The sequence below is a fragment of the Malaclemys terrapin genome, chromosome 10, assembly GCF_027887155.1.
Source record: "Malaclemys terrapin pileata isolate rMalTer1 chromosome 10, rMalTer1.hap1, whole genome shotgun sequence".
Classification (NCBI taxonomy): Eukaryota; Metazoa; Chordata; order Testudines; family Emydidae; genus Malaclemys; species Malaclemys terrapin.
Window position 1 is genome coordinate 81,016,642 of NC_071514.1, and position 27,570 is coordinate 81,044,211.

General features: G+C 45.0%; 1 protein-coding gene across 3 annotated transcripts; it reads left to right on the forward strand.

The window, feature by feature from the left end:
- The first annotated feature begins 556 nt into the window (after window positions 1-556).
- On the forward strand, window positions 557-26,747 carry ALKBH5 (alkB homolog 5, RNA demethylase). Of its 3 annotated transcripts, none has more exons than XM_054041199.1 (5): window positions 557-1,168; window positions 1,504-2,351; window positions 11,321-11,401; window positions 18,847-19,002; window positions 21,235-26,747. In XM_054041199.1, the coding sequence occupies exons 2-5, from the start codon at window positions 1,603-1,605 to the stop codon at window positions 21,416-21,418; spliced, it is 1,170 nt and encodes a 389-aa protein (XP_053897174.1). In that variant the 5' UTR covers window positions 557-1,168; window positions 1,504-1,602; the 3' UTR covers window positions 21,419-26,747. The 3 variants fall into 3 exon arrangements, with proteins under 3 accessions (XP_053897174.1, XP_053897173.1, XP_053897172.1); XM_054041198.1 differs by having other exon boundaries at window positions 557-923; XM_054041197.1 differs by having other exon boundaries at window positions 557-2,351.
- The last annotated feature ends 823 nt before the right edge of the window (window positions 26,748-27,570 follow it).

The window sequence follows — 27,570 nt, forward strand, 5'->3', positions numbered from 1 at the left end:
GCCATCGCCCACCCTGCTATCAGGAAAAGAGCTCCTTTCTAGGCACCTCTCTCAACTCCAAACTAATCAGGCACCTCTTAGGTCACCCCAATACCTCCTCTCAGAGGGGTCCTCCGCCATCCCGCACCGCTCTACGCAACTTGCTCCACAAGAAGGACCCCATCTCACAACTACCAATCAACTAGATTTTTCCTTTTGCGCCCGCCTCATCAGGGCAGCTCACCCAATCAGCATCGAGCCGGGGGAAAAGGTAGGATAGGTTGTACCGTAACGGGGGGGGGGGCGATGTTGAGGTTTAGGTGATGCCCTCACAGAACGATCCCACCCTCAGTCGCTCACTCAGCCCAGCTCAGCCCCACCCGCCTTCCGGGCCACCCCGACCGAAGAGCCCCGGTGACCTTGCCAAGCGGCGGCCGCTCTGAAGTGCGTCGGCTGCAAAAAAGACGCGACGGGCCTAGCGCGCATGCGCCGCCGGCGGGCGGGGAAGGCCGTCGGCGCGAGCGCAGTGGGACGGCTCGGTGACCGCGCCTGCGCAGTGCGCGGCCTGCGCTCTCGGCTGCCCCTGAGTTATTTATAATGTCGGGCTGGTGCCTGGTGACGTAGCGAGGAGTCCGGGCCGCGTCTGCGAGCGCGTCGGAGCTCCCGCCCCCAGCCCCTGCTGCTGCGATGGGGAGCGAGGTGGCGGCCAGGGGGCTGCCGGGAGCCGGGGCAGCCGCTGGGCATGTGCCAGGCTCCGCCACTGCCTGAGGAAGAGCCCCATGGGCGGCGGGCTCCCAGCGCAGCGCGCGGGGCCCAGCAGCTGACAGCCCGCGGGCGGCCCGGAGGCCTCGCCCGGCCCTGCGGCGGCGGCGTCACCCGTGCCTGGAGGGAGGCTGGCCGCGTGGCCCCGCAGAGCGGAGCCCTGCTCCCACGCCGGCCCGGCCGTGAGTTTGGCATCGGCCGGGGAGAGCGGGCGGCTGGGGGAACTGCGCGCTCCCGCCCCGGGAAGACACGGGGACCCGAGCTACCTAACCCCCCCCTCCCCCCTACAAGCCAGAAAGTGGCCGAGCTACCCCCCCCCGGCCCTAGCAAGGAAGAGGGGAGGCTTGGCCCTGTGTTGCCTGCCTGTCTCCTCCCCCCCTCTTGCCCTACGCAGTAGCCAGAGAAGAGCCTGCTCGCATAGACGGAGGTGAGCTTCCTAATCCCCCCCCCACACACACACACACACACGCGTGTCAGCAAGGAGAGAGGGGGCGCCCGACGTGGAAGTTTAGAGCAGTACAAGATACGTCTCTTGTTTTGCTACCCAAAGGAAAGGGGGGGGGGACTTCCTGTTTTGGAGCAGAGCACGTCCCTCTCCCCTCCAAGGGGTCAGGGCTTGTTATGGAAGAGTGCAGCTGAGCTACCTGTTTCAAAGGTTCCTACCCCCACCAAAGCGGAGAGTTGGGTGGGTGCCCTGTGTGTGGAAGTTTGACTATAGAATCCACTCCGTGTACCTCCTTCCTTTTGGAACTATCCCAGCAGGACGGTGAAGGCCATGAATAGCAGCAGCACTTCCCACACTCTGACCCAAAGAGTCGTGCACAGAGGAGATCAATAGAGGAGGTGGGTTGCGAGCACACCATGGCGGGGAGTGGCTACAAAGACCTGCGAGAGAAGCTGAAGTCCATGATGCCTTATCGGGACAACTACAAAGGCAACAGCCTGCGGGATCCTACAGAGTCCCCCTATGGGGCAGTTGGGGGTGCTGCTGCAGAGCGAAAACGCAAGTACCATGAGGACTCTGATTCTGAGCCCAGTGACTACGAGGAGGAGCAGCAGCAGCAGCAGAAGGAGGAGGAGGAGGCCCGGAAAGTCAAAAGTGGCATCCGGCAGCTTCGTCTCTTCAGCCCAGACGAGTGTGCCAAGATTGAAGCCCGGATCGAGGATGTCGTATCTAGAGCTGAGAAAGGCCTCTACAAAGAGCATACGGTGGACAGGGCCCCTCTTCGGAACAAGTATTTCTTTGGGGAGGGCTACACATATGGGTCCCAGCTACAGAGGCGAGGCCCTGGTCAGGAAAGGCTGTACCCTCAGGGGGAGGTGGATGCCATCCCGGAGTGGGTGCATGACCTCGTGATCCGGAAGCTAGTGGAGCACAGGGTAATCCCTGAGGGCTTTGTGAACAGTGCGGTGATCAACGACTACCAGCCTGGTGGCTGCATTGTCTCCCATGTGGACCCTATCCACATTTTTGAGAGACCCATCGTCTCCGTGTCTTTCTTCAGCGACTCTGCACTCTGCTTTGGCTGTAAGTTCCAGTTCAAGCCCATCAGAGTCTCCGAACCTGTCTTGTTCCTGCCAGTGAGGAGAGGGAGTGTCACTGTGCTAAGGTAACTAAGTGGAAGGCCTCTGGGTTTCAGGGACTAAACTGAGACTCCTTAGTAATTTGTTTTCGTAACTTGTTATCAGTACCAAACATCAGCAAAAAACACATGCCTGAGTTGTTTATCTAGCATCCTAGATACACGGGCTTTCTACTGACTGGGTAGGAGGATGGAGGAAGGATACTTGGGACAGAGGCATTATGGTCAGTGGGGGTCTGGCTGGAGCAGTGATTCAGCTCGGGCAGCAGGCAGTGACGCAGCTAGGCTTGGGAGGAAGACAAGCCCATCTGCAGTGGCCTCAATGAGAATGTCTGTGCATGGAACGTTGGTGGATTGAAGCTCACGCCTATCTACGGTTAGAATACACAGTAAGGCAGAAAATGCAGCCCCTGCCCGATAGTGTGTCTGTGATAGAGCAGCTGATTTAGAAGTTAGGACTCCTGGGTTCTATTCTTAGCTTGTTCACTGACTTCCTGTGTGACTGTAAACAGGGTGAGGTGAGGTGACTGGCCTCATTTTTCTCTACCTGTAAAGTGGGGATATTCAGTCTTAGCTGCCTTTTTGTAGAAGGCTCTGAGGTCTCCTGTGAAACATAGTTTGCAAGTGCAAATCATGTAGCACTTCAAAGCACTGTACAAACTGTGTGCAGAGCCCTGTATGATGGGTACAGTAAGGCCCCCCACACACTCTTACAGATGGGGAAACAGCCCTACCTGCCCAAGGTCATGCAGCAAGTCACTGGTAAAGCCAGGATTGGGACTTCCCAGTCCCAACTTCTAATCCCTTTCTCTGTCTCTGTCCTACTGCCTCTCTAACAACATATGGAATTTTGAGACCGGCACAGGTAGCGGCCAGTTAAGTTGCATGTGAGGATTGGTGCACGTGGCTTTGTGGAGCAGGTGGGCTTTTAGGTGTCACTGGCGGGAGGAAGTCACATGCTGGGGCTGCATAATTTTATGATCAACATTTATAGTCCTGAAGCTAAGGGCAGTTCTGCAGAATTCATTTTGACGGGTAGTCAAATACCCCTAACTTTTTCAACATTGCCAAAGGGAAGTATTTTAGCTATTCTATTGTCTGAGTTGGTAAATGCGCATGCTAGCAGTAAGGCAGTCTGTGGGTAACTCAGTCTCATGTTTTGGCTTGTAAAATGATTGCTGCTTGTAAAATGATTGCTGCAGGGGGTCAGGAAGGAATTTCTCCTCTCATGTCAATTGTACAATGCTGTATTTACCAGGTGCATTAATAACTGATACTGAGCATTGTTTTTTCTCTAAACTGCTGCACAAACATTAAGTAATTCTCCCCAATACCCCTTGTGATAGGTGACTTTCAGATTGGTGGGGATAGAAAATTGACATGTAAGTGGGCACAGCTCTCTGAGAGCTAACAAAATTCTACCTGCTTATTCCAGTGGTGAATATTGGCCTGAGGTAAGGTACTAGAGACTGATAGGCAGGATAACCAGCCTTGATGGGCTAGCAGTTTGATCTGGAATAGTAAATCTTACATTGCTACAAAGCATTCTATCTGGACAGGTGTAAAAGGAAAGAATATGGGCTGCTCCCAATTAAGTTAATGGCAAAACTTTCATTGCCTTGTATTGGAGGATGTCAGCTTGGTATTGACAAATAACATCAATGGGTGAGACAAGCGTAGAATGGAAACACAAGATTTTGGAATAGTGCTTTGAGGGTTTCTTGTTACTGAACCCTTGCTGGAATTGATTTGCTTAATCCAAGATAAGAGATTAGTTTCCAGTAAATAATATATTTAAAAATAGGGATTATTTCCATTTAAATGCAGCAGTTAGTAAATACTTGGCACGTACAGGACATTCTGCCAGAGGGATTGGTTTGTGATATTGTGAGCCAGGCTGGATCGAAGTTATGATGACTTATGAAAGTTGCCAGGTTAGAGAGCGAATGAACATGACTTGCAAGTCTTCTAGATCCTGCTGAAGGTGATGCCTAAGATTCAGCCCTCTCAGGCACATTGAAGAGTCAGTTCTCCAAAGTGGGAGAGAGGAAAAATCCAAGTAAATAGTTCCTGAAGGCAATTGTTCTGAAAACAGAGAAACTGTATGGAGAGAAGTAACGTGCTTGTAAAAATGTCTGTGTGACTCAAGCATTGCTGGGTCAGTGGCTGTTCTCAGCAAGACTGTGTTCCCCGGGAAGCCAGTGTAACAGCATTTCTTTGGCTGTGTGTATTAGATCTGCGTGGGAACCATCAAAGAGTCTGGGGGGGAAAAGTTGCATCTCTCCCTCTCTTTGTCCCTCCCCATGTCACCGTTACTGGGTTGTTCCTACTAATATCGACAGTCAATTTACAACTATCTTCCTGGTTTTCAAAGCTCTCTGTTAAGCTGTTTCGTTCTGACCTTGTAGCCACCTATTTCCCCCTTCCGCTCATTCTGCTCCCTTGGCCTAAGTATTCTATCACTCTCTGCAGTAGAGTTTTTGGAGGCTTTTATTTTTTTTTTGTGGGGCCGAGGAAGGGTTCCATCTTGCTACGTCATATCCCTCCCTCCAGGGTATAATGGTACTTCCTCTCTTGTTTAAAGTTGCCCTTTTTAAACCTCTTTCTCTCCCACTTTCAACCCATAGCTGAATTTTTTTCCCCTTAGGAAGTCTAAATCAAGCTTGGTGTAAATACGATGTACCTTTCATTTCAATGCCACTCTTTGTAGGCTAGAGTTGTGCAAGGGATGCTGGTGACTACTGACTCAGCCACATTAGCGTTTCCTTTTTAAAGGAATCTGACGAATACCGGTAGGATAGAACTGGTGTGCATGAGGCAGTGGGAATACAACTGTTTCCCAGTCTTTCTGAAGAGAATGTGCCCTCTTGGGAGGGGGGAGAGAATACTTAAACTGCAAAAAAAATAATTAGGAGCATAGTGGGGGAGCTTCATTATATCTAACTATGTCTTGATAGCTATTGCTGTATCACCATGAATATTAGACTGTTCGTAAATGTGCCATGACGATCTTTGCAAGATACAAAATTTAGCAGAATGCAAATCTTTCTCTTGATTGCTAAAAATGATGCACCTTTCAGCTTGGGTCTTGAAAACAAATTATTAGGTTGCTATTAACTAGAGGAATAGTGAGAGATCATCAACAGATGTGTGAGGGGGATGGACACTAGTGAGCTTCATGAACAATGCCCACATGAGAAGTCCAGCAGCTGGAGTTAGGTGCTGTCTCTGAACTTTGCTGGGGTGGTGGAACTACATCACTTGTATCAGTGTTAGGGTAATGATGCCCCCACCCAGTCTCCATCTGGATGCTGAAAAGGAGAAGGGGGGCTTGCTTTCTACTCTTGATCCCCGGCGCCTCCTGGCTGCTATGAGGGGAAGATCTCTAACACTCTGGCCTTCCCCATGCCATTCTTTGGGCTCTCCTCCTCAGTATATGCTCCATATGCTTGCTTCCTGCTGACCAGTTCTGAAACTGACAATATGTTAGTTTCACTCTCCTGCTGCTGGGCAAGGCTGTAAATAGCAGAGACACTAGCGCTGGCTGCAGACTCAGGATGAGCCTGCGTTCCTTGTAGTTGCAAGAAATCCTTAGCTGTTCAGGCTAGAAACTTATTTTAAGAAGAGAATTTAAACTTCAGAAACTGGTGTAGATCCCCTTATCAGAGGAAACTTCATGCCAGTAGCGAGTAGGCATGTGAATTTTTCAAGCTCGGCTTCAACATGTAGCATCCAGTCAGCTGAGTCAGTGAGGGAGGGCTCCTTCAAAATCACTGAAAATAGGCTGAAACCTTAAACCCAATTGCCACTGATTTGAAATCTATAGATCCCTTATGGTGATGGGGTAACATGCAAAGCACTTCTGAGACTGCCAGCATATTTGGACATCTTCTAGTGCGCTAGTGATTTGCACCGGCAGTATCCAGTACACAGCCTATGTCTGTCTTCCCAGCAGGGGGTTGAGGTTGGAGCAGTGTGTAGGGAATATGCTCTGCTCCAGCAGAGATGAGGACCTCAGTGCTCAGCAGCAGCTCCTTGGACTTTAAGCTGGGGATGCATCAGTTGGAAGTAACAGAGGAGGAGAAGGACCTTGGAGTATTGGTTGATCACAGGATGACTACGAGCTGCCAATGTGATATAGCCGTGAAAAAAGCTAATGCGGTCTTGGGATGCATCAGGCGAGGTATTTCCAGTAGAGATAAGGAGGTATTAGTACCGTTATTCAAGGCACTGGTGAGACCTCATCTGGAATACTGTGTGCAGTTCTGGTCTCCCAGTTTGAATTCATCCTTCTTAAACATGGAACAGGTACAGAGAAGGGCTACTAGGATGATTCAAGGAATGGAAAACCTGTCTTCTGAAAAGAGACTCAGAGCTTGACTTGTTTAGCTTAACCAAAAGAAGGCTGAGGGGAGAAATGATTGCTTTCTATAAATGTATCAGAGGGATAAATACCAGGGAGGGAGAAGAATTATTTAAGCTCAGTACCAATGTGGACACAAGAACAAATGGATATAAACTGGCCATCAGGAAGTTTAGACTTGAAATTAGAAGAAGGTTTCTAACCATCAGAGGAGTGAAGTTCTGGAACAGCCTTCCAAGGGGAGTAGTGGGGGCAAAGACACATCTGGCTTCAAGACTGAGCTTGATAAATTTATGGAGGGGATACTATGATGGGATAGCCTAACTTTGGCAATTAATTGATCTTTGACTGTTAGCGGTAAATATGCCCAATGGCCTGTGATGGGATGTTAGATGGGGTGGGATCTGAGTTACTACAGAGAATTCTTTCCTGAGTGTTTCTCTGGTGAGTCTTGTCCACATGCTCAGGGTTTAGCTGATCGCCATATTTGGGGTCAGGAAGGAATTTTCCTCCAGGGCAGATTGGCAGAGGCCCTGGGGGGTTTTCGCCTTCCTCTGCAGCGTGGGGCACGGGTCACTTGCTGGAAGATTCTCTGCACCTTGAAGTCTTTAAACCAAGATTTGAGGACTTCAGTAGCTCAGACATAGGTTAGGGGTTTGGTATAGGAGTGGGTGGGTGAGATACTGTGGCCTGCGTTGTGCAGGAGGTCAGACTAGACAATCATAATGGTCCCTTCTGACCTTGAAGTCTGAGTCTATGACTAAGGAATGGCAGTATCTGAGTGTGACTCCATTAGCAGCATTTCCCTGTTGGGGTGAGTGGCTCTAATATGCCCTCTAATGGACAAGGAATGAGCCTGGGATGCCAGCCATGGGCAATTCACTTAACCAGGCTGTGCCTCAGTTTGCCTGCCTATAAAATTAGGATGAAACTTCTACTTATACTAGATGGTGTAGCTGAGAATCTCAAATCACTTCAGACAATAAACTAAGCCTCGCTTCACCCCTGTGAGGTAGGTATTGACCTCATTTTACAGATGTGTAAACAGAGGCACACAGGTTAAGGGATTTGACCAAAGTCCTAGAGGGAAGCCTTCAGAAGAACAAGGACTAGAATCCAGATATTCTCACAATGATACATTGAGGAACGAATGTTTGCTTGATAGCTTCAGTATTAGTGGTGTTGGGAGGCTCAGGGATGTAGCTAACTGACCTTAGCAAAACAAAGTGACTTTGTTTTGTCAGGTCTCACCTTGATGATCGTATTTGGTATGGGGCTGTTGAGGAACAGAACATTCTTTTGCTAGTTCAAATATAACTTTTATTTCAGTTTGCATAGAGCTCGGGCTGACCAGCTTTGGGTATTTATTGCTGCCATCTTCTTGGCACATGCCTCTTGGAGCAGGGAGGCAGAATATCTAGGTTTATAATCTTTGTGCCAATACTTGGTGCCTGTCTATGGCCATGAGTCCTATTAGTTTCAAGTTGGCATTAAACTCCTCTGTGAAGTAGACTCCCGCCCAGTAAATAATCAGAACATACAGCCTGATGTCTTATGGAGTGTTCATGTTTAGAAATTAGCTTGTTCTCTTCAGTTAAAGGCATTATTAGGGTTCTATTAAGATCACCCACGTTAGTGTTCATCTTATCTTAATTAATGCACTGGAGCTTGAAGCAAAGATACTGAAACATAATAGAGCCCTATAATAAGCCCACTTGCATAACACGTCTTAATTCTTTGTGCTACACCTGAATAAAACACACTGATCTTCTCTCCAGAATTTATCTCAGTCCTAGAAACAACAGATGCTGTATCTTGGAGGGAGTGAACGGTAGCTCTCTCTCTCTCTTTTGGGGAGGTTGGGGGAGAATTACAGTCCCATCTACTAGTTAACTCCATGCATGTAGGAGGGGCTGTCCTGTGCCATGTATCCTTCTCTGGATAGACCTGCTTGAGTAACCTACAGCCCACTTAGCCAGGCCATGCAAGAATGCTTACTGCTGACTACTGGACTTTGCAATGAAGAAGGTATAGTGTTAGGGCTTTACTTTGGGGAGTGTTTGCATTGTCTTCCCAGCCAGTCTGTAAGCACTTGGGAAATGAGAAAATGAGAGCACAGATTTCTAAAAAGAAAATGAAAATAGCCTCTTATCGAATCACTGAATTATGGAATGATGTCGATGCACTGCAGAATGTTACATTTTAGCTTCCCCGTGTTATCCAGCATGAAATCATTAACGCTAATCTTGCTGGCCAACCTCAAACTTGCCGCATTTATCCTATAAGTGCAAGCTGTCTGTGTTAAGTTTTAAAGAGGAGATGGGAGAGTGGCCTATAGTATTAGAGATGAGTTCACAAATGTATGATTCTGCCTTTTTGTGTCCTGGACACACTGATTCTGTAGTGTTTTTCTCCTGAGCCAGATCCAGTGTATGTAGTGCCCCTGCCATCTATCTTAGAACATTCTGAAAGGCTTTTATCTTGCCAGAAGTGCCCTCTTAAGCCCCATTCGGGCATGGGGCACTCTGTGCTGGGATGGGGATTCAGTCTGTGCCTTCAGGATGCTGTAGAACAGAGGTGGGCAAACTACGGGCCACATCCGGCCCGCGGGACCATCCTGCCCGGCCCTTGAGCTCCCAGCCGGGGAGGCTAGCCCTTGACCCCTCCCCTGCTGTCCTGTCTCAGCTCGCCATGCCACGTGTCTGGCTCCAGCTGGACGGCGCGGCTGCTCTGAGCTGCATGATGAGGGGGCAGGGAGCGGGGGGTTGGATAAGGGGCAGGGGATCCCGGGGGGGCAGTCAGGACAGGGAGCAAGGGGTGGCTGGATAGGCGTAGGAGTCCCAGGGGACCTGTCAGGGGGTGGGGGTGTGGATAGGGGTTGGGGCAGTCAGGGGACAGTGCAGGGGGTTGGATAGGGCGTGGAGTCCCGGGGGGGTGGTTAGGGGCAGGGGGTCCCGGTAGGGGGCGGTCAGGCCAGGAGCGGGGGGGATGGATGGGTCGGGGGTTCGGCGGGGGGGTGGGGGGAAGGGGGCAGGGGCCAGGCTGTTTGAGGAGGCACTGCCTTCCCTACCCAGCCCTCCATACAGTTTTGGAACCCCGATGTGGCCCTCAGGCCAAAAGGTTTGCCCACCCCAGCTCTGTTTTTTCCAAAGCGGGAGAAGCACTGGCATGGTGCGTTCCCTTCCCTCCAGTCTGAGTGGGCTTCTTTCCTTACCTTCAGTTAACATCATAAGAACAGTGTTTCATTTCCAGAAATTCTTACACGGTAATTTGTCTAAGCAGATGTTATCTGCAGTCATCCATATTAACGTAAAATGTGGCCCTGCTCAGTGAAACCTCAAACTACATACCTTGCTGATTGCACTGAACTCTGAAAACTGTACTTTTCAACAAAAAGGCAACCATGAGAACAGAATTCGAAAGAGAACGTTGATACTTGTACTACTTGATAGCGCCAACAATACACCTCAAATGCTTCTGAATACCCATAGTATGTAGCTCTTAGGGCAGTATCTTGTTTTACAGAAATTAGTCTAAAGACACAAGTCTAGCTAAATCATCTTCATGCATGCTTCTATGACTGGGCCTTGATAACTCCAGCAGTAGAATCTCTCTGTGGTTACATAGGAGGGCAGTCTGAGTTGCTTGCTTGGGGCAGCGGAGCAGGGAGTGGTTATGCTATGCAGGGAAGTATCTGAACTTGATGGGGACACAGAAAGGTTAGTCTTTCTAGTGCAGGGGTAGGCAACCTATGGCACGCGTGCCGAAGGCAGTACACAAGCTGATTTTCAGTGGCACTCACACTGCCCGGGTCCTGGCCACCAGTCCGGGGGGCTCTGCATTTTAATTTAATTTTAAATGAAACTTAAACATTACATACAACAGTAGTTTAGTTCTATATTATAGACTTATAGAAAGAGACCTTCTAAAAAGGTTAAAATGTATGACTGGCACGCGGAACCTTCAATTAGAGTGAATAAATGAAGACTCGGCACACCACTTCTGAAAGGTTGCCAACCCCTCTAGCACAAGGACACCCATTCTCTGACTTCTTGCCACTCTGCTTTTCACCAGGCTAAAAATTCACCTGTGATCCCAAAGCCACAACCCTTAAGGGGAAACTCAAAAGGCAGAGTAGAATCTTGTCTACAGCTTGCCCACATTTCTCTCCATTGTAATTGAGATGGCTTTCTATGGAGGGAATTACATGGGACTATCCCTTTCGGTAATGTGGTGGTGGTATGTTGCTCATTTAAATTCTCCTGATCATACTTCACTAAATGAGGTTGCTGACTGTACATTCTGTGGTTATACTTTAAATGTCACTTTATTTATGAATATGGCTTGTATTAATTTTTTTTGATGTGTACTTACACACTGTGGCAGAAAATGACCAGGACCAAAAAAACATTCATGTCTTCATCTGTTTCTCAGCCTGCCTGAACTTGAAAGCAAAAATTATGTAAGGCCGATAACATGAATTTGTTTTCAGAACAGTGTGACGTTTAGGAACTGCACCATGAAAGTTAGAGAGTAGGTAGCAGTGCTTGATTCTCTGAAACTGGGAATCATTTATCAGCCTGCTCATAGTTCATGGTTTTTTTTTTTTTTTTTTTGTCTTTTTTTTGTCCAGTGGATATGCAGCTGATGAAATCACGCACTGCATTCGACCGCAGGACATCAAGGAGAGGAGAGCTGTCATCATCCTTAGAAAGTAAGTGTTAAAGCATTTTGAGTGATCAAGGAAGAAAGAATAAAGTTGACTCTCTAACCCTCTGTCATTTCAGAACATTTTTAAAGGGCCAGTATCAGGTGGTAAATCACTTGTGTTAAAACATTAGATTATTCAACATTTTAAATCTTAAATATCTGATTACTTACTAAACTAGTTTTGAACAATGAAAATAGACTGCCTGGTTCTGACCTCTTCTTTGTTACTGTAAGTTCTTGGGTTCATTTTCTGACTCTTGCAACAGCGTATTTTTTTGTAATGTTCGAAAACACTGCAGAGGGTACGTTCACATCCAAACAGCTGTCTTTCGTTGGCTGCCTTATTTAAAAAAAATAAAACCAGCCTTGTAAAACCCTAAATTTTTGGCCTCAATTTAAGGCCTGTTTACATGATTTCTAAGTACTGAATGACCTGACATGGTCCCTTCAAGTAGATATTGTCCATATCAATTTCTGTATGGGGCATCTTTCATAATAAGCCAGAGAAATTATTTTCCTCTGGGAGGATGATGACTCATTTCCAACAGGGAAATCAAAATGCTGATGACTGACACACATGGATTACAAAACTAGGCCTATAAATGGATCTTTAGGGATTGGCAGCGTGAAGTAATGCCCTGTAAATTTTCTCATCACCGATGATACTATCTTATAACACCATGTTATTCAATAGATGCCATTTCTTCTGGCCAGTGTTTGTCCCTATAGCTTTAAAATTTCAGCAGCGTAGAAGTTAAATTAATTCTTCGCATGGAATATGAGTGAGGTCCCCACACCTGAGCCATTCTTTTTAAGTGACAGATCTGAGGAACTTTCCCAGATTGAGGTGACAGTAGAGGAGGTATTGGAACAAATTGATAAATTAAACAGTAATAAGTCATCAGAACCAGATAGTATTTACCCAAGAGATCTGAAGGAACTCAAATATGAAATTGCAGAATTAACAACTGTGGTATGTAACCTATCACTTGAATCTGCCTCTATACCAGATAACTGAAGGGTAGCTAATGTTATGCTGATTTATTTATTTTTATTTTATTTATTTATTTTATTTTAAAGCTCTAGAGGTGATCCTGGCAATTACAGGCTGGTAAGCCTAATTTCAGCCTTAGGCAAACTGGTTGAAACTACAGTAAAGAACAAAGTTATCATACACAGATAAACACAGTGTGTTGGAGAAGAGTCAACATGGTTTTTGTAAAGGGAAATCATGCCTCACCAATCTATTAGAATTCTTTGAGGGTATCAACAATCAAGTGGATAAGGGTAATCCAGTGGATATAGTGTATTCAGACTGTGAGAGAGCCTTTGACAAGGTCCCACACCAAAGGCTCTTACACAAAGTAACCCATCATGGGATAAGAGAGAAGGTCCTATCATGGATTAGTAACTAGTTAAAAGCAGGAAGCAAAGGGTAGGAATAAATGGTCAGCTCTCAAAACGGAGAGAGGTAAACAGCAGGGTCCCCCACAGATCTGTACTGGGACTGGTGATGTTCAACATACTGCTAAATGATCTGGAAAAAGTGGTAAACAGCGAGGCGCAAAGCTTGCAGATGATACTAAATTACTCAAGATGGTTAAGTCCAAAGAGTTACAAATGGAGCTCACAAAACTGGGTGACTGGGCAAAAAAAAGGCAGGTGAAATTCAATGTTGGTAAGTGCAAACTAATGCACATTGAAAAACATCCCAACTATACATACAAAATGATGGAGTCTAAATTAGCTATTACCACTCAAAAAAGAGATCTTGGACTTATCATGGATGGTTCTCCAAAAACATCCACTTAGTGTGCCGCGGCAGTCAAAAGCTGACAGTGTTAGGAACCCTTAGGAAAGGGATAGATATTAAGACGGTAAATATCATAATGTCACTATATAAATCCATGGGACACCCACGTCTTCAATAGTGTGCAGTTCTGGTTGCTCGTTTCAGAAAAGATGTATTAGAATTGGATCAGGTGCAGAGAAGGGCAAGAAAAATTACTAGGGGTGGAACAACTTCCATCTGAGGAGAGATTAAAAAGACCGGGACTGTTCATCTTAGAAAAGGGATGACCAAGGGGGGATATAATTGAGGTCTATAACATCATGAAAGGTAGGAGAAAGTGAATAAGAAGGGTAACAACACTTCCATATAACACGAGATAGGGTCAGCTGGTTAAATTAATAGGCCACAGGTTTAAAACAAACATAAGGAAGCACTTATTCACATAGTGCACAGTCAGCCTGTGGAACTCGTTGCCCAGGGTGTTGTGAAGGCCAAAAATATAACTGGGTTGAAAAAAAGAATTAGATGAGTTCATGGAGGCTGGATCCATCAATGGTTATTAGCCAAGATGGTCAGGGATGCAACCCCATGCTCTCATGTCCCTAAACTCCCATCTGCCAGAAGCCGGGACTGCACAACAGGGGATGAATCACACAGTAATTGTTCTGTTCATTCCCTCTGGGGCACCTGGCACTGGCCACTGTCAGAAGACAGGATCCTGGGCTAGATGGATCATTGGGTCTGACCCTTTATGGTCATTCTTATGTTCTTAACTCCCCCCACCTCTTTGGGTATCTGTTTTATTGAGTCCTGGTGGCAGAAACAACAACCCTTTTGAGTAACTTGAAAATACATAGCAGCCTCTGTTTTTAAAACTCATTGTGCGGTGGTCCCTTCTGTGGGGTGTCCAACCAGTAATTGCACTGTCAAGAAATCCCCTTACGAGGAAAGTATAAACCAATGGAGCCCCTCTGGCTTAAAGTACTGAAAACCCAGAAGGGAGTAGAGACAATGGCAGACTGCTGGAATTGCAGCCCAGGCAAGCGTGAGGTTAGTCGTCAGAAATTTGGCTCCAGATCCTCTGAGCTTTCAAGCAGCTTAGCTGGTTTCAAGGAAACCTAGTCTCGTGGAAGATGTGGCACAGTGCCCGTTAGATCAACTCCGGGGCAAAGTGAAGACTCAGACATCTGGTTAGAGAGAAGCCATGGAATGAGACCAGGAAAGGCAACAGCCCTGAGACACTAGTGAGGCAAAATCAGCTTGTGGAGACACAGGGCAGAGGTGTGAAGTAGGGGCAGCTGACCATGCAAGATCACAGTGGTCCCTTCTGGTCCTGGAATCTATGAAGTAAAGAGAGGAGCTTTTGTGCATTGTACATAAACATGGCAAAGCGATTCTAATAGGAACCAAAAAGCTGTTGCAGTTGAAACTAGCTGGAGTGAGAGTAGCTGCTGCCAGAGAGAAACCAAACCAATCTGGACTAGTGCCACTAGAGGTGCGCTCACAAACTTCTGTAGCTGTTGAAATATTTGAAGGAGCGTGGGGGTACTATGGGGCAGGATTGAGGTGCATTGGCAGGATTAGGGGAGAAATGGGCCTTCCAGACTTCAGCACATGAGTGGCCACAGTAGATCAGGCCAATGGTCCATCTAGCCCGGTAACCTGTCTTCGTGAGTGGCTGGGGCCTAGAGATTTGTCTGCGCTAGAGAAGAGCGTTGGCTTAACTAACTAGGTTTAAACTAGCTAAGCTGGGGGAAACCTATAATGTGGACGTTATGGAAGAAAACACAGTCTTCACTCTTAGGTTGTTTGCAACAATTTAGAGACAGTTTATTCTCAAGCAATTGCAAGGGGGAAGAGTGCACATGGACAGGGAGTCCCTCTTCCTAGGCAGGTCTCCGCCAGATCAACAATTAGGGCAAGCATTTATACCTTTGATTGCATACAATAATGATCAACAGCCGTGTCTTGTTTATACATATTCCTTTTTGATATTTTACTTTTGTTAGCAGTTTTTGCTACAGTCTGCATTCCATTTTTATTTAACACAAGGTCAAAACAGTGGGGTTTTTTTCCCCCACTCACCCAGGCCTTAAAGTCTTGCGTTATTAGAGTTAGTGTTAGCCTGACTCTTGCTCTATTCCTAGAAACTAAGATATCTGCGTTCAAATTCCCTTTATCCCTTTTTCCACTTCCACAACGTGCTTGAAGTGTTTTTTATCTCTTGGCTGTGGTTTTGTTTAGTTCAATAACTAGATATCCTTTGTTTATATTGAATTAGCTGGGCTGACACTGGTTTTTGTTTGTGTATTTTTTTTACATTGCAATTTAAAACTTTTTTTGAACTTGATATTAAACCAGTGCACTTCTCTATACTAGAGAAGGCCTAGGAGTGCAGGGATTCACATCTCTTGGCAGAACTGTGTTGGGAACGCTTGCATAACAATGCCTCTAGAGCTTGCTTCGTAGTCAGTGAAATTGAATGCTTGTGTATTTGAGCATCCTACACTCTGCCTCACTCAAAGTTAAGGCAGGAGAGAGCACAATGGGAACTTCTATGCCTTTACTGAGTAAGATTCTGATAGCTGCTTGACTGACTGGTGTGGTGAAGGATGCTGTTTATATCTGTCTAAAAGGAAGTTGTGGAATCTGGAATCCCCCTTTTCCTGCAGTCTTTATAGCACCTACCAGGCCTGGTCCCTAAAATGCATATATACCACTTTGCAAAAGGGTACACTATAGACATTGCACCCTACAGCTTATTTAGCTATTGCATATCCATTGTGACGCTAGAACATCTGCTCGCTGTCGAACCTGGTCTGCATCCATACACCGCAGGACTGCAGTGACCTTTGTAAACACTTGCATCCCATAGTGCGGATTGCTGTGGTGAAGTTTCACATCCAATATCATGTGACTGTTGCAGATTTAAATAGTGTGTTATGCAACCAGGAAAATAGCTATTTTCCCTTTAGGTAGCCTGTTGCTAGCATAATATTGATGTCCTAAAGCGCGTTCTTTCTGTAGGGTCTGCTTGGGTAGCCAGAGAATCTGATTCTCACCAAGATAAATGTATTATGGCAAGGGTGCTTCGCTTTAGACTTCGGTATAGTTAGGAACTAGTATATCGAGCCATGTGGTGAAGGGGCCAACAGGCAAAACTTTTGGTCTTGAGTCTTTGTTCCTGAATATGTTCTGTGTGTGAAGCTCTAGAAGCTCTGTACTTATTTGGCAGGGAGTGTAAAACAAAACTCTATGTATTGGAGAAATGCTCTGACGTTTGGTCGGTTTTGTGCAATATTTTGAGAGCAGCATGGTTATCAAGTAGGTCATAAACGCTTCAGTGCAGTTAAAACATAATGATATTTACAGTGTTCCCCATGTACTAGAGTGCAGGGCAATGAGGGCAACAGAAAGGGCTGGAATTTTTCTTCAGCTTAAGAGGTTGGAGGCCCTGAGGGGGCTGAAACTCCTAAATTTAAAAAAAACACCTACCCATTTTTTTTTTAAAAGCATAACTCTAACCAGAGAAATAAGCAGTGTTAGTGCAACCTAATGAGACCTGCTCAAACAGGCTCTGGAAGTAACTTCCAAATGATAGTTCAAGCTCTTTGTAATGCTTCTCGCGTATTGTACCTGTAGAAGAAAACTATGTTAAATGACGTTAGCTTTGCATAATTTACTTGCCTGTGCATATCTTTCCTTTTTAGTGTCCTCTGCTGCCTAGCTACATTTTAAAAGACCTAAAAACTCAGAGGCATCAGTCAAGATTTTATGCTCTTTTGTAATCCAATTAAAACTTTGAGACTTGCATTTCCAATCATATTTAATTTCTGTGCAAAATGTTTGGGGTTTTGTTTGTTTTGTTTAATCCATTAATTTCAGGGGGTGGCTATATCATCCCACGCCCTCAGAAGCCTTATTCCCCCTCCACAAGTTGACTCTTCCTTTCATAAAATCATTTTTGTGTGAGCCATCATGAAGTGCTTGGGGGTGAGGAAGAACTTTGAGGTTTTGTTGCCCAGCTTACAATGACTGTCATAGAGTGACCAGATGTCCCGATTTTTATAGGGACAGTCCTGATTTTTGGGTCTTTTTCTTACCTAGGCTCCTATTACCCAGCCTGTCCCGATTTTTCACACTTGCTATCTGGTCAGCCTGGCCTGTCAGAATGCTGATTATAGCTTTCATGAATCAGAAGCGGACAACTTGTGTTATTTTTGGCATATTTGTGAGTAGTGTTGGAATGGCAATAAACTGGTTCAGCATAGGACCTGCCATTATTTCTGCATTCAGTGTTCTAACTAATTGACTTGGATCTGAATTCCAGTAAGATACTGGCAGGTAATCTGGATTATTAGTCTGACACAAACCTACTTCCTGTGCGCAGTGCAATTGACAAACCTACATCCTCTGTATGGACGTGCCTTATTCATGTGTCGACACATTGTACCTGCAGCAAAGAGAGTAAGCTGGTGAGGGTTGGTGGAGACGATGGTTTGCTCTGCAACTGCAAACAGTTTAATTGGCGTTTGAAAGGATCTGAAGTTTTTTCAGACCCTGTTGAAATCAAGCTTGCAAAACTTAGGTTCAAGAATAACCAGAAAGCTAATTTTCCCCTTTCTTACAACCCAACTGCATGACCTGATTTTTAGCAAACTTCCCTTATGGGAGATGCACATTGTAAAATAATATTAGGAAGCCGGAGGAATCTGCAGCCATGTTTCTTTCACAAAGAGTGCATGGATCATCTCCACTATATGCACTGCTCTAAGCACTGGTACCTTTTTGTCTTGCATCCTTTCGGTGCCAGGGCTTGGGTCCATGTTTGAAACGACGTACTGCTGAAGCCAAAAGCTTGTCTGTGTGTAGCAGTGATGCAACCACGTTAAGACTCTGTATACTACTGAGTGTTCTGTAGGATAGCTTCTGCTAGCTCGGCTATTTCCTGGGCACGCAAACTGAGCCAGCTACAGCTGTGTCTGAGCAAACAGTGCTGCTGGACAGAATTGTTCTGTTTTAGCTGAACTGTGCTTGCCAGACCCTACTGCACATTGAGGTAACTATTAGCACAGTTCCCTTCTAGTGTGGATTAGATCTTGACTATTTTAGTTGAGATACCATGGTGCAGCTTGCTTGGCGTTCCTTTTGGATCTTCACCTGATGACTACTGGATATTTTTGTTGAGTTTGTCAGAAAATCTCCAGCAAAACGCTGTTGATGTGCACAGGTGAGCTCTCCTGATCCCAGCGAGAGAGCTGGAGCTGTAGGGAGAGCACAGAGGTGAAGCTAAGCACTGCAATATGGATCAGAGATGGGGAATTTTGCTTCATCACTTCTAGATATTTTATCCAGGGTTTTAAGTAGCTGAACAGTTATTAACCCTCAGAATTAATAGTTGAGTTAATATAGGCCAATATATCAGCTTTGTGTGCTAGATCCCAAGCAAACTTTTTTTTGAATAGGGAAATGGGAGTTTGAAGGGGAGGATTGCAAGTTTTGCCTTGTGGAACTTTATCCTGCTTGTCACTTAACTTTGCTGGTGGGCCTGGATCAGGGGAGCTACTTCAGTTTGACTAGACAGAATAGCTACTTTGATATGTCAGCACTTCCCCAAAAGTGCTTCTTTGGAAACACTTGTCTTTTAACATTCGCAGAACAAGACTCGATGCTCCTCGATTGGAAACAAAATCGCTGAGCAGCTCTGTGTTGCCGCCAGGTTACACCTCTGACCGTCTATCAGGAAGCAACAGGGATCAGATCCTGAAACCAAAGCGGTCCCATCGCAAAGCAGACCCTGACGCTGCTCACAGGTAGGATGAGAGCTTGTGAAAGCAGTGATCTGGCTCCAGGGCTTCTGGTCTCAGTGAACTGCAAAGTTTCATGGTCTGTCAAAACAATGGTAAATGCCACCCACCCATCAGCCTGGTAGTAATCACAGTTGCTAGAACAGCCCATTTCATAGGTCTTGATGTGATTCTTGCAAAGATAACGCAGCATCATTCCTATAATGCTATTGTGTAACAACTTAAACTCTGTCTAGCCTATTTAGTTTGGCTTTTTCTTTTCTTGTGCATTAAAGTTCTGCTCAAGTTTTCTCCCCTTTCCTGCCTCAGGGCTGCTTACTCCACACATACTTCCTAGGCAATATAGGCCTGTTTAATCAAAATGGCTTTTTTAGAGCCAAACCTGTCCATTTAAAGCTGAGCTTGGATTTTAAGCTGTTTATTTTTTCTTGTCAAGTGGTTGGCAGGATTGAGACACAATAGATTCAGCGTCCTCTTGGTAGTGCACTCATTCAGAACAATAACGTTTCCCTCTAGCTAATTTTGACTTTTCTTGCTAAGCTATTGTATAAAATGAAAGGACTTTTGAAAAGGCTAAAAGGTTTCACTCACAGGGAAGAGTGAGGGTATGGTTTTAATGGGCGATGTTTCTCATACCTGCTGTGGGCCCAATCCTGCATTCCTTGCATACCCAAACTCTCGGTGAACTCTTGCAGGATTTGGTTTCCAGAGGGATTTGGACACTGACTCCTTCTTGGAAATGGTCCAGTTAGTCTAGCAGCACCAGAAGCTGAGCCAGTCTTTTAGTGTGAGTTTATGGAATCCTATCCAGCATGAGATTTCGCCTGTGACGACAGTGATGCATTTGGTCGATATAATGGTTTCTAGCCAGGAGTGATAACTCCTATTATAGGGGGGAAAAAATATTTCCATACTTCAATGGTGGTGCAAAATCATGATAGTTCAAAGCCAGCTGTCCCGTATAAAATCTAACCAGTATTCCTGGTACCCAGGGGTGTCTCTGAGCCTTAGCAAGGGGTAAGACTTCTCAACGTCATGTAAAACCAAAAGATTGGCCTGGTTTCATGGTTTGACTACAGCAAGGTCCAGCCCATGCTGCAGCCAGTCACTTGAGGAGAGTCTTATTTGTGTAACATCCCACTCAAGTTCCAGACTAACTGTATAAGCCAAGAGAGAGACACCTCTACAAATGTAGCGTTACATTGAAACGTCCCCCAAACTAATGTGGAGTAAATATACAACAGAAACACAATTGATCGTACAGAAAAAAACAGTTCATGGGACTGCAGGAGTCGCTATGTCAGTACAACATGGGGGGTGGTGGGGAGGTTTTCTCCTTAACCTGAAGGTTACGTTCTTACTCTGTCATTTATGTCCAACACTGTCTGGGTCTGTCCCCTTATGTAGCCTAAGAGACTCTAGTATAGTACATGCATATTCCATGGATGTCAACGTGATGCATTTGTTATGGGGACAGTAACTACTGCTGTACCGGATCAGGTCATTGGTCCATGTAGTCTAGTAGTTTGCCATTGACAGTGGCCAGTGTCAGATGTTTCAGGGGCGGGGGGAGAGGGGACCGAGAGCAAGAAACCTTGCCACAAAAACAACCAACCCTTATGGAATTTATATATATATATATATAGTGGGAGAGAGAGAGAGAAACAGTAAACTAGCTCCTAAAAGAGCAAGAGAATAGGGAGTCCTGCTCCCGTTAAAAACAATGGCAGAAATCCCATTGCCTTAAAAGGGATCATGCCCTTAATGCTGACATTCTTTACCTGTGCTTATCACAATGGGAATCTCCCATAAAAGGGGTAATATTTGGTACAATCAGGTACGCCTAGGAAGGAATGGCAGAGCGGTTGCATAGTTTGGTAGTTTCTCTTGTAGTTTAACAGCTTCACTGTAGGACAAGAGTAAATTAAAGAGCCTTTTAATAACTTGTGATGTTGATTCAGAAAGAACATGCATCACTACAGGCAAAATCCTCCCCTCAGCATTCATGTGACTTTAGTCTGCTTCACCTGTGCTGGACTCCACAGGAATTCTGTACTTGTAGGAATACTGCGGCGTTGTGACCTGACAGTATTGGCAGTCCAGTCTGCCATGTGCTCCAAGTGGTCCATTTAGTCAAAATATTCAAGAAATTGTACCTTAAATAACACAACTAGTCTGAGACATCTCTTAAATTCACAACTGAGTGTCTGCTCCAAATGTTTCTCTTCTTTTCCTTAGGCCACGGATTTTAGAAATGGATAAGGAGGAGAACAGGCGCTCGGTCCTCTTACCAAAACATAGGAGACGGAGCAACTTCAGCTCTGAGAACTATTGGCGAAGGTCTTACGAGTACACAGAGGACTATGACGAGGAGGAGGAGGATGGAAGTCCAGCCCGCAAAGTTAAAATGAGGCGACATTGAGGCATGAGCTTTCCGGAGTCTCAAAGCTGAAGAGAGTGGCCTCCAGTCTATGAAAACTTCTCCTCCCTCCCCCCCTCCCCCCCCCCCCCCCCGGCTATTTCTCATCTAGCTTCAGTTTTGTTGTTTCCTTTCAGGCTGAAGAGTAATTGGGAAGGATCTGGCTATTTGTTTTTATGAATGGAGTAATAGTGAGGCATAAATATTGATGGAATATGTAAGGTGCCACCTGCAGTTTCCAAAGGGGTGTGTCAGATGGACATCCCCCTCCCTCATGAAGTGGATATTGTTAACACTGTGGCAGGCTGCCTGGTCTGTATTTTTGAAAACACCAAAAAGTTAACTTTCATTACTGAAGATTTAAGAAATTAATTTTTCCTTTTGCTTTGTTTAACTAAGTTTCTTTTTAAAATGTTCTAAATACCTTGTTTGACCCCAAGAGTTGAAACTCTTTGTAGCGGCCTCATACTCCATGCTACACCAAAGGGCTCCTGAATTCCTAAGTCTGCTATTACATAGTTTGGGTTTTTTTCTTTTTAAAGGTGTCCTGCAGCAACTGGAAGTTTGAAGCTTTGCAGGCACCCCTTACTGCAATCGATTACAAAGTATTTAGGATATTTGTTGCACTTTAGTAACAGTTTTTAATGCCCTATGCTTCCCTCCACTTCACCCCCCCCCCAGCTAGTTTGGGCTTGCAAGCATCTCGTCTTCTGCACTGCTGACTAGAGGGTGTATTCTCTCTGCGAAGGCCATACACAAGCTCTTGCTCACATCAGTGGTGGTTCTGAGGGGCTCCTCAAGGAGAGAATAGGCTTGTTTGAAAGAGGAAGGAATATTGGACTTGAAGTTGCTCCATCCACTTGACCCTTCTCGCTAACCGCATCATTACAATTTTTCAGAAGTATATTGTGTTTGGATTTTTAATCTCTGGATAAGTGTCTTAGTTGGCTTTATTGAGGCCTGTCAAACTACGGGACTGAGATTTGTATTGGCCCCCTAGGCCTTTGAGTATGAAAATGATTTGTGTGTGTGTTTTGGATACGTGCTTTTTCCTTCTCAAAGCTAGAGAATAGCCAGAACAATGTTAGGGCTAGCAGATTGCACTTGTGAGGAAATGTGACTTGGCAATGCCCTGGGAAGGGCTGTCTTTATGCTGGCTGGCATCTTGGTGGAAGTGGATCTCTCCCTTCTTGGTTCAGGAGGAAAAGGATCCACACTGCATTCTCTCTGGAGTACCCTGTTTGAGGATGCTTCAGAGCATTGCAGCAGCTTGAAGAATCTGTTAAACTTCTCAGCCACAAAGATGTGCTGACTCATAGAAGTGTGTGATATTGTCACCCCTGTAGAACTAGCAGACTTCTTCTTCCCTTAGTACCTTTGGGGATGTCAGAGGGTTCTTGTCTCAAAAGGGCAACCCCCAGCTTAGGTGTCAGATGCCTCCCATTTAACTTGCATTGCACTGTCTGTTCATAGCCTCAACAAACATCACAACTGGTCTGTGTCCCTCTTCTGTTTGCTGAGAGACCATAGGAATTCTGGTGCCGTGAGCCTCTTGGCCAGCGACTTAAAGTTCTGTGAATAAGACTCCTGGAGCTCAAGGAGTTAATAGGAGAAGTTAGATATTCTAATACGGTTTTCTGATCATCTTTCCACATTCAGTCCGCATTATCCTGGCTTGAAGCCTCAATGAGTTGTCAAAGTTTGGGGTCTAATAACTTATTTAGTACCCTAATTTTAATAATTAAACAGTAAAACTCTCCTCCATTTGATTCCTTGAATCCAAATGTCAGCAATTGCAAAGATTGGTCTTTATTTTTAAGTTTGTTTTTCTTTTTTACAGCTTTGCCTTCCCTAAACTTTTTTTTTTTTTTTTTGGGTAGTTTTCCTTGGTATCGTGTCTTGAACACTAGCTATGGTCTATGTACTTTACAATAAAAAGATCTAATATATTTTGAAACATGTCTGGTGCTGTCATGAAGAGTTTCCAGTCCAGAAACCAAGCATTGTTCCCTCATGTGCTGTTTGTTGGAAATCTAGCACGTTTACCAACCTTCTGACTTTTTTCATGTGTGGTTCTCCTACCCCAGAATGTACAGGTGGCCCCTCTTGAATGCTGAGTCTATTTAAGACTAGATCCACCATTGGTCATAATGCAAACAAAACTACTACAGACTTCAGTGGAAGTGCTATCTGCATAAGGATTACTAGACCAAGTCTTTCAAAGGTTATCCTGGGCTTGTCTCTTTGTGGTGGTTTGTTTTGTTTGTTTGTTTGTTTGTTTTTGTGTGTGTTTTCCTGGTTAAGAACTTTAGTTGGCATCGCTCAAAGTTGAGAATAGTCTTTTGCCAGCCCTTTAAAAGAGCACCACCTCTGCGCAGAGTTCTAAAAGTTCGTGCTTGTGGCAGTCTTTAAAATGTAAATTGCATTTGAAAATAAGCTGTTAAATTAGAACTGCGATTGCTCCCTCTCCTAGCTTGTTGAGGAGAGTAGCAACCCCGCTCCAAGACCAGCTTAACAATCAGAAAGGAAAAACTCTTCCCTTTCGGTTTCTCACGCTGGATCTGCTGCAGTCTTGTCTATCTACGGCTGGCCTCGTGAATGTCACTGTTTTAAGATGGTGACTCCTAGCAGGAGGCTGAGGAATGGTTTTAATTAGAACACTTTTGGATTCACAATTTACATGCTGCTAAAATGCCCTCTGTGCTTCTAGGGTGCTGTGCTGAATACATCATCTTTTTTTTTTTTTTTTTTTTTTTCCCTGAATACTAGCATTCTGATTTGCTTAAACGTAGCTCTGGCTGGATAAATAGCAGAAACCATAGTGATCTGTGCCTCTATTTCCTCTTTCCTGTGACAGTCCTCTTCTGCTATGCAGTGCACCCCCATCCAAACACGCTACGTTACGTCTACCTCTGCAGTAAGGATCCTAGGTTCTGGCTCCTCAACTTAAAATGAAGTTGATTGCAATTGTGCCTCTTTTTTGTGATGTGATAATAGTGGCTCCCAAATTAACACTTGATAGAGCAAGGTTTGCTGTGTGACCCAGATGGGAATGAGGTACTGGATTTGTCTTAAAGGAGCTCAAGACCAACTTATGCATTATCTATAGAGGTCTCTCCTCTAACATGGTACAAATGACACCTCATTCTAACTCTTATGCATTCTGTGTAGACAACAGATACCTTTACTTCAGATTTATTTTTGTATTCTTCAGTGCAACTTTTTCCTGTTTTCCATCTTTTGCTGTTTGTTCAGTTCTACAGGTTTTACTCAAATGGTCAGGAAAGCCTTTTAGGGTTAGTCTCAAATCTTTGAGCTGGTTGTGGGTTTGTTTGGTGTGGGTTTGTTTTTTTTAAACTGACTGCAACATTGCATGGAGAGATTGGGGCACAACTAATTGGACTCAAGGCATCTTTCTCTTTAGGGCAGATGTCACTCTGTGTATTGGCAGGCCATCCTCCCCAGTTGTACAGATATTTTATATAGACACACGTATGTACATCTGTAGATACATGTTTTTTAACTTTTTGCACTGATCATCACTCAAAGTGAAACCTTGAATTAAAAAAAAAAAATGGAGACTTTACATTTTCACACAGATCTAAATGTCTAGAGAACCTACTGTATTTTATTTGCTGGAACAATGGCTCACGATGTTAGTGACCCCCACATGTACTCTGTAGCTGGCTTGCGGTGGCTTATGGGACTGCTTGCAAGTCCCAGGTCAGACTTGCATGCACTCTCCTAAACTAGAGAATGTCCAGATGTGAGGTGAGTTCTGGCAACTCTGGTTTGATTAATGGCCACCACAGTCCCACCTCTTTTTCATCTCTGGGGTCGGGGGGTGGAACTTGGGTCATCACCAGCTGCTCAGAAATGGAAGCTCGAGCCAGGTGGCTTCTAACAAGGCCTTATTCACAGACCTGACCAACTTGGCTTTAAAATCTTTCATAGTCTGGTGCAATAATGTGGTCCAAATTCCTCTCTCTAAATCTGCATGTAGTATGCATAATTCATTAAACTATCATCTCAATCAAAGACACGGTAAAATTACCCCAAAAAACACCCCCCAGACCTTAACCATGACATTATTTTTCTTACCTAAGGAAAGTAGATGCTTTGTGTTTCTCTGCAAACAAAGGCTGGGGAGGAATTTGTATTTTTGCTACATGTGGCTATATGTAGCTGAAATGAATCTGTTCTAGTGGTGGAATCAAAACTCTGAGCCCGTTGCATGGGCTCGGTGTGTCCATCGGAAGAGAGTGAAAAGGTTTGCTAGTAACAGAAGAGAAGTGTTGGCACGGGGATTTCTTTAGAACGTTGCTTTGCTTCTTAAGCATCTGGCAACCTCAGCCATTCCACTTAACCGCATCTAGGTAAATTACACAATGGTAGGAAGATGTGGGTTGGCACATCTGGCTTTGACCACCTGCTAAATTCTGATCCAGCTGTTGTAAATAAATTGAGTTGTGGCACACATGAGCTGTAATCCAAAGGCTTGGTTCATCTTGAAGGTTAGCCCATGAGTTGATATTTTGGCAACTGACATGCACACTTCTGAGTTAGTCAATCAGGTAGCTTCTACTGTAACACTCACACACGCAGGTGTTAGCTTTTTTTTTTTTTTTAAGTTCTCAAGCTCTTTCCCAGGGTTCCTGTGCAGGGAAAGGGTAGAGCTCTAGTTCTTGGTTTTTAATGTTGTTAGTATGAGGTTTTGATAGCCGTGCTCACTGGAGATGGCTCTAAACCAAAACCCCCCCAAATCCAAACAGCCCTGAAATTTGGGGGACGTTCAGAGCTGGACCTGGACCCGAACCCTGTGGCTTGGACCCACCTCTAGTGATAAGTAGTTTTATATGCCAAATGCAGTTTCCCTTTTTGAGACAGAAAGGGAATGCTAATCTGATGCTCTGACAAGCTCCGCAGTACCCCTTCCCTTATTTTCAACCTCCTCCCCTCCCCCCACTCACGCTCTTAACAGAGTTCTGGCTGACTTACATTTTGTTTTTTAAAAGATTCTAACTTTTTGTTACAAAGAAATAAAAAGTGGCAATATTTTTTTCTGTAATAAGGTTTTCATAGGAAAGCGTAGTTTGTAACAAAGTTGTACAGTTCTGAAGTTTGAGATACAAAAAAAAAAAAAGTACTGTGTGGAACGCTGTAAATGGGGAAGAGATTATTTTATGTACAGTACCATGGGGGGAATCTTTTAATTCTGGTTGATTCTTAGGAAGAATTTAGTTCTTCACTGTCAGGGTTTGGAATTTCATGGATTTCATTTTTTTTCTTGTATAGAATGCTGCATTTAATTGAATAAAAGCAGAAAGCATCACTTGACTCTGTGGGATTTTTTGCAGGGTACGCTTCAGTTCTGATCCCAGGTAGGCTACTGACTTGCTGTGTTGTCTACAATGAGTTGTTTAGGCTCGTACTGTTTCAGGGAGCCTAAGGGAACAAATGTTTTTCACCTGAAGTTGCTGGTGAATATTGGGCCCTTAATCTCTGGGCTTTGCATACCTATATGTGGGCAGGAAAGGAGAGAATACTACTTACCACGTCTACAAAGGAGTAGTGTCTAGATACCTGAACAAAAAGCATCATACATGCAAAGAAGTATTCATCCCCTCTGGTGCTATGCTAGAATCTAGACTTGGAAACTACCTTTTTTGGTGGACATGAAGCATTCTCCTGCCTCCATTGTATGCTAGTAGTGCGTCTTGTCACAATGGGACTTCACTTCTTTTGGATAGGATATGCCACAGCCTACAAATTGCTTGGAAGATGGTTTCCATTCTCTCCTTGTATCCCATAAGTCAAAGTCAGGAAGAAGACGACGACAAAATAGATAGGTGGCGCACTTCTGAAATGCATGGGAGCTCAGGGACCACTCAAGCCTGGAGGGAAGGGGAAGGGCAAGGTCCAAGGGAATCATCAAATCAAAGGTGAGTGAGACACTCCTAGTGGCCAGGTAGTTGCCTGACATTCTTTTCAGGCACATTGCAGGCTCTATGCAAAGTCTTGGTGCACCTAACAGCAGCTGTGCTCGCTCCCCCATTCAGTCAGGAGGGTCCCAGTTTGACCACCAGCAACTCAGTTTATAATTCTGCTGTGGGGCCACCTCATGGTTTTTGGGTTTTGTTTTAAGTCTTAGATTG

What these genes read in the sequence shown, in the direction of transcription:
- ALKBH5 (XM_054041197.1), top strand. Translation starts at nt 1,603, where the DNA reads ATGGCGGGGAGTGGCTACAAAGACCTGCGAGAGAAGCTGAAGTCCATG. An exon ending in GCTGTCATCATCCTTAGAAA is followed by an intron (nt 11,402 to 18,846) that starts GTAAGTGTTAAA and finishes TAACATTCGCAG; the next exon opens with AACAAGACTCGATGCTCCTC. An exon ending in GACCCTGACGCTGCTCACAG is followed by an intron (nt 19,003 to 21,234) that starts GTAGGATGAGAG and finishes TCTTTTCCTTAG; the next exon opens with GCCACGGATTTTAGAAATGG.